At 27.9% G+C, this 7,482-nt stretch overlaps 1 protein-coding gene across 2 annotated transcripts; it reads left to right on the plus strand.

Annotated features, from left to right (window-relative positions):
* LOC105134934 (UPF0481 protein At3g47200-like) lies at nt 1–1,961 on the plus strand. Of its 2 annotated transcripts, none has more exons than XM_011039546.1 (2): nt 1–196; nt 456–1,961. In XM_011039546.1, exon 2 carries the CDS (start codon nt 457–459, stop codon nt 1,759–1,761), a length of 1,305 nt encoding a protein of 434 aa, XP_011037848.1. In that variant the 5' UTR covers nt 1–196; nt 456; the 3' UTR covers nt 1,762–1,961. The 2 variants fall into 2 exon arrangements, with proteins under 2 accessions (XP_011037848.1, XP_011037847.1); XM_011039545.1 differs by having other exon boundaries at nt 1–128.
* Nucleotides 1,962–7,482: the final 5,521 nt, after the last annotated feature.

Consider the following 7,482-nt stretch of genomic DNA (forward strand, 5'->3'; position numbering starts at 1 on the left):
AAGTCTACATTGACGAAGACTTTGTGTAGAATAAGAACTGATGGAGAAATGCAGGAACAAAACATCCAAGGAGATTCTGATCAGAAACACTTCAGACCATAGTTTGTGAAAGAACTTAGAGCTACTGAGTGAGTTTTTTGTTTCTGCCAGAAGGCCGCTGTGTGTTTTTTCTAAATATGTTTTGAAGCAAATCTAAGTACGGAAAGTTGTAATTTAGAGAAGCTACGTATGTTGCAATAATTCAGATTCGATTCCTTCCAAATATTTTTGTGAATGTTTGAAAATATTTTGTGTGATATTTTCATTTCCTCTTTAAATTTGTGTTGGAATTTGTTTAAGCGTCCGTATTAATTAAATGATTTGGTAATCTTGACTGTAGAGATCATTTCAATGATTGATCTGATGATTCTCCGTGATTCCGGCAAACATCTGATAAAATGAGATTTGTGTCACAGGATGGAGAAAGTCGGAACATCAACTGAGCAGATGAAAAGGAATGATCATGTTTCGCTTGACATTGACAAACTAACAGCGTCCGTGCAAGAGGAGTTGAAAACCTTGCATGCCTTCTCTAATAAGTGTTCCATCTACAGAGTTCCTAAAAGACTACGCGACTCGAAGGAGTATGCCTACACGCCTCAACTAGTCTCCATTGGGCCCATTCACCATGGAAAAGAAGAGCTGAAAGAAATGGAAGAGCATAAAAAAATATACCTGCAAGAGTTTCTTAAGCTGACTGAGGTAAGTGTCAAGGAATGCATTGCAGCCATTGCAGTGAGGGAGACAAGATTGCGCAACTGCTACGCCGGTAATTTTGAAAATATTAGTACAGAGGACTTTGTGAAAATGATGTTGCTAGATAGCTCCTTCATCATTATGGTCTTCCTGATACGGTTTGACTCTTTCATCCCAAGCAACTATGACCGTATATTCTGTAAACCGTGGATGATAAGAGGAATCGATTTTGACATGTGCTTGCTTGAAAATCAGATTCCATTCTTCATTCTTGACGACTTGCTTAAGCTTTCCAAAAGAGAGGGCGGATGTTCCATGATTGAGCTTACTTGTGATTTCTTATCAAGCACATTTGGGGATTCATGGGTGCCAAAGTACATTTTGAAGCAAATCAATTCCTCTCAAGTAGAGCATTTTGTTGACTTTCTAAGAAAGTGTCAGCAGCCAGCAAAGCAGAAACAGTCAAAGCCTCTTGAAACTCTCACCGCACCAAGTGCAATGGAGCTCCATCAATCTGGAGTCAAGTTTAATTTGGGGTCCAAGGAAAAAATATTTGACATGAACTTTGATTTTCATAAAGGAATACTGGAAATACCACCACTATTTTTAGAGGATCGTACAGAGAAGTTATTTAGAAACATCCACGCCTTTGAGCAATGCCATTGCGGAGGTGGATACGTCAGTGACTATATCGCTACCATCAATTTCTTTGTTCGTGGTACTAATGATGTAGAAATACTTGCTAAGAAAGGAATTATAGATAATTGGCTCAGTAATAATGATGCAGTTATGAGTGTTCTCCATGATCTTGACAGAGGAAATTTTGTTAACAGTAAACAATTTTATTTTGCTGATGTCGTTGAAGATCTGAATAAGTACTGCAGAAAGCGGACGCACAAATGGATTGCAGCCTTGAAACACAATTATTTCCATAATCCATGGGTTTCCATCTCTGTTGTTGCAGCTGGGGCTCTTCTAATACTCACGGTCATACAAACAGTGTGTTCTGTCATTCAAGTGAAATAGGCTCTACCATTTCGATCGTGTCCTACAAATAAAAGTGTGTTCTGTTTGTGTTTCCCGTGAGATTGCTATGCATGTACTTCATTAAATGTTCAGTGCTAGTTTCTTCCACGTCTTGTTTTCTCTGCAAAATGGTTTGTATCAATCAACATGCTATCAATTAGTCAGAAAAGGATCATGTAATGAATGGCATTGCTTTTGTGCTGCTGGTATCTAATTATAGGCTTCTGTAAAACAATCTAAGCAAAAATTGAGTACGGTCATGCATTCCGTTTGTGCCGCAGGTATCTAATTATAGGTACTCTTGCACCTTTGTACATAAAAATCAAACCATTTCTTCAGAAATAGCATTGTAACACATAGTGTTAACCTTACAGAAATTCATTATTCGAAAAAATAATCATTACAACGAACAGGCTAACTGATAACTAGAAGCTTAACATTGATTAGCGAGGAAGCTTAACTGATTTAATTTTTTTTCCTAGAAAAAAAAATATTAGCAACTTCTGAATATATTTTTTTTCAAGAAATATTTGACTTATGTTATTATATTAGAAAATATGTATATTTTTACTTGAGGATTTTTAAGTATTGACAAGAAAAGGAATTGAAAATTAAGAAAATATAAATACATAAAAATCAAACCATTTCTTCAGAAATAGCATTGCAACACAGTGTTAACCTTACAGAAATTCATTATTCGACACAGTAATCATTACAATGAACAGGCTAACTGATAATTAGAAGCTTAACATTGATCAGCAAGGGAGGAGTACACAGCAATCAGAAGTCTACGGGAAACAATTGAAATGGTAGAAACTACAGTGAATAACAGAACACACAGCTTGTATAACAGCGAGTACGAGGAGAAGAACTGCTGCAATAAGAGGTATTATGGCCCATGGAGTACTGAAATAATCTTGTTTCAAGATTTCCTTCCATTTATTCCAAGGTCTCTTGCAGTATGCATTCAGATCTTAAACGAGGCCAGCAAAGATGAAATTGATCTGAGGGAGATCATTTAGCTTGGAAATATCGTGAAGAACGGTTGACACAGCTTCATTGTCATGTATCCAGTTTTCTAGGATTCTATTTTCTACAGGGATTTCCACATCCTTACGAGAAATGACGAGGAAATTAATCATCGAAATATAGTCACCTATATGATCTTGGTCCAGACTATCACATTGCTCAAATGCCTGGAGATTCCTGAGGCAGATCTCTGTACTATCTTGTACTCTTAATAGCTCTGTCACACTTGGTATGTTTGTAGACTCTAGTGGTTCTGGTGTGTTCGGCTCTGATGGCTTCATGAGAATTTGAGTACGATCATGCATTTTAATGTTTAAAAATTTACTGAAATAATATTTTTTTAAATTTATTTTTAATATTAATATCATTAAATAATCTAAAAATATAAAAAATAATTTTTTTAAATCACAAAAACAAATCTCCTATAACTTTTGCATTTGGTTATGTTTCACGAGAATTCTTGTGTACTTAATATTCCAACTGGTCAACAAATTGGTATTGTTCCATGTGGGCCATTCCATGCATGCCCGGAAGAGTAGAGAATCCATTCCCTTTATCCATGACAGCGGAGATAAAAAAAAAAATATAATCCTTTCATTATTGCTAAAGGTAAGACCAAGGTTGTTAATTCCAAATTCCATTTTATTTTATCTCAAATGGTTGAAATATTTTATATTAATTTAAAAAATAAAATAAAATAGAATAAGTTTTACTTCATTTTAATTTTCAATCCGTTCCTGATTTTTCAACTAAATTTTAGCTGAAATATTTTGATTTTATTTTATATATTTCGTTATGGTCTTGAAAAGTCATTGAATTAATTAAAACTCAATTTAATTTAATTAATTAAACCATTCAAGTGTAAAAAATTCTTTTTTATTACTATTTTCAATAACAATGATATTAATAATAATATTAAAAATTATTATTAATTTTTTAAAATTAGATTTATCATTAATATATATGATTTATATTTATATTTTTTTTCATGTTTATACTTTATAGGAATTTGATAAAAATAAAGAATGCTTTAGATCTCATTAACATTGATAAAATTGACATGTTGAATGAATAAATTTGTGAAGAATCTAGTCTTTTTGTTAAAGATAATATAAGTTAGGAAATTATTCAAACACATTTGTCTACTTTGATTTTAAAGGCTGAATAAATATGTTTTAAAAATAAGAATGAACTTGGTGGAAATGATCAATTATTAGAATGTTTAGTTAATGACTTTCCCCACGTATCACCACAAGATTGAAATCTTTATTTTTATATTAATGATGGAGATGATGTTTGATTTGTATTTTTTTTTAAGACATTTTACTTTTATAATATTGTAATATTTTATTTAATTTGAATTATTTTAAATTAAAAATATATTTAATCTTAACTATTTAGAAATATTTTAAATTTTAAAATTATATCTGTGTGATATTATGTTTGTATTGCATAATTTATAATTAATTTTTCTTGAATCTTGAATTTGAATTATGTTTGTTCAATATATATATAGTACAACCCCGAAACAATACGGTAAAACACTTTGAATTTAAAATATTTTATAATAAAATTAAAAAAAAATACCTAATGAAATGAAATTAACAACTTGAATAAAAATGCTCATTAATTAATCCTGTACACACACTTGCATGCTTTAGTTCCCAGGTAGCAATTTGTGATGTATTTTGCTGCGGCCCGAATTATTTTTTCAGTTAAAAACAAATAAATATATAAGTCTTTTAAATATTTTTTTTTAATTTCAATTATAAATAAAAGGGAATCTATGAATGCATTTAATTAAAGACATCAAGAACAATCCTCGCCAATAAATATAAAAAATAAAATATTAACTTGATTATTCAACTTGTATTGTTGCATATCAAAAATGTTTTTTTTATATAATAGAATTAATATATATTTGTTATTATTTTATTTTTTAACATTGAGTAAAAAATATAATCATGAATCAAAAACTTGATACTTGCATTGCATATAATAAATTATAGTAAAGATTATATATATTAATAAAAAACCATATAAGATGTAATGCTAATTTTTAACTTAACAAAAGAATTGAACAATGTTGATATTATTATAGTGAAATGTCATTTTATTAGTCTTTGTATAACAATTTAAAAACAAAGTGTGTAAAGAAAAAAATTACAAAACAAATTACAAAAGAATAAAGATAAAAACAAAATGAATGATATAAATATGCTAAATGTAAAGTAATAAATATTCAAAGTGTAAAAAATAAAAAAAATATTTTTTTAAAAAAAAAGTGTAAAGAAAAAAAAGAAAAACTAAAAAATATATAAAAAATAAAGATAAAAAAATGATAAATAGGCCAAATGTAAAATAATAAAAATTCCAAGTATAAAAATAATGATAAATTGTTTTCTAAGAAATAAAAATTACAATTTTACCACTGCTAGAACAAAAAAAACTTTTTTGACAATATGAAAACGCTATATCTATAATATAATTTTCTCTTCAAACTATTGTGGGTTGGTGTCCGAAATTTGCAAAATTCTCCTCCAGCATCTTCTACACCTTGAAGATAGAGCTTGGACTTCATAAACTGCTGCGCCATGAATCTTGTCCATTCCCAAATTTAGGCTACACAGCATGATACATAAAGAATTAGATTTACATGTAGTTTTGTATGAAGAATCATATGCTTTGAATGATTAAAACGAGTAATTAATTTGTTTATAAATAAGTGTAGAATGATATAAATATGCTAAGTGTAGAGTGATAAATATTTAAAGTGTAAAAAATAAAAAAATAATTTTTTTTTTAAAAAATGTAAAGAAAAAAAAAAGAAAAACTAGAAAATATTAAAAAAATAAAGATAAGAAAAAACATTCTTCGACTTTGCCCCCTTTTAGCCCAGAGTTCATTGGCCCAACTAAAATTTGTTTCGGGGAGGAATCGAACTGCTAAATAATCTAAGGCCCAACCCATCCTTTGAGGTCTCATTTTGGGGTAAAGGAATTGTAGCCACGTGCTGTTTTCTTCGACTTCACTCCACCGAAGTTAGTGATAACATGATGTATTATATTATATTTATTATTAAAAAACAAAAACTACAACCATTGTTTTACTGTTCATCAAACTAATATAGATTGGAACAATAAAATTATTTTTTTACTCTTCTCAAGAAAACCAAGCAGCATTTGTTCTAGGGCAGAAGGAAATTTTCATAAGGGTTGGTTCATTAATTCCCGATTAATCAGGTTCAAAATGATGTTATCTTATTTTTTAAAATAATAAAATCACTTGATTGTCTTTAAAATTGAAATAAATATTAAACTTGTACTAAAGGTTTTTTATTTTATTTTTTTATATTTTTAGCACAATAAAATTACATTTAAAAGCAAAATTTATTAAACTTGCTTCCAAGTGTATTTTTATAAATTAAACCTAGTTTTTTTGGTTATATTTAGGTTGATTTCGGATTAATTAGATAATTTCATAAATATTATAAAATATTGGATGATGTTTGCATATGGAACTCCTCCAGAGCTTTGGGCGATACATAAGGTGCCTTCCAATGGTGGACACGAGCTTCGACGATGATGTAGGAAGAGCAGCGATGCTTCTTCTATATAAAGTTATGGTTTAGCTATTAAATTAAGAGTTTAAAAAGTTAAATGAAGTTGATATTATTTTTTTATATTTATTTTTTTTTAATTTTATTTATTTTAAAAAATAATTTTTTTTAATTATATTATTATAATCTCATTATTTGAAAAGTAAATTTGGCTGGGTAACTCTGATATTTTTAAAGAGTTATTTTTTTATATATTTTTTTTAATTTTATTTTTTAAAATTAAATTTATTTTAAAATCATTATTTTTCTTGTGAGTTTTGGTAGCCTTACGAAAGGTTTATAGGTGTTTTAATTTTATAAGTTTTTTTTTGTCAATTGATTTTTTTTATTTTATGTTTTTATATTTGAATTGTTAGGAATTGACCATTTTTTTTCCAATTTACTTTCTCTAAAGTAGGCTTAGCCTCACAATTTAGTTTACAAGTTTATTATCCTAGCTCAAGTTGATTCAATATGTTTTATTTTAATTTTATTTTTTAATATTAAGTTATTTTGTGATTTAGCTTTCTAAGTTTTTTTTTTTTAACAAATTCTTTTTTTCTTCTGATTATAATTATTATCTTTTTTTTTTAAATTTTTTTTTTTCCATTTAACAATTATATTTATGACTTGAATCATGATTTATTTTTTCCTTTAAAATATAGTAGTAACTCTTTAGCATTATTTTTTTAACTTAAAAATAAAAATCGGCCTGGCCCTCGGTGAAATATAGGCAGGCCTATCTATTTCGATTTCAAATAGGGCTCAGGCAAGGGATATATTAATTTATAGGTAAATAGCTACTCTACCCTTTGAATAATGTTAAGTTTTAATCATAGTTATTAAACTTGATTAAATTCAACAAATTAATTTAAAAAACTTGTGATTTAAAACTAAATTAAAATTCAATTTTAAATTAAATTGAAAAAAATATTAATTTAAAGAAATTTAGTTAAACTCAATATAAATTTTAATAATTTAGTTGATTTAGATCAAACTAAATGAAATCAGTATTAAAAAAAATAAAATAATATTATTTTAATAAAAATATTGACCCGATGCAAATCCTTTTTTGAATCGGTACTTGAATCAAA

Source organism: Populus euphratica, unplaced genomic scaffold (genome assembly GCF_000495115.2).
Source record: "Populus euphratica unplaced genomic scaffold, PopEup_1.0 scaffold57.1, whole genome shotgun sequence".
Classification (NCBI taxonomy): Eukaryota; Viridiplantae; Streptophyta; class Magnoliopsida; order Malpighiales; family Salicaceae; genus Populus; species Populus euphratica.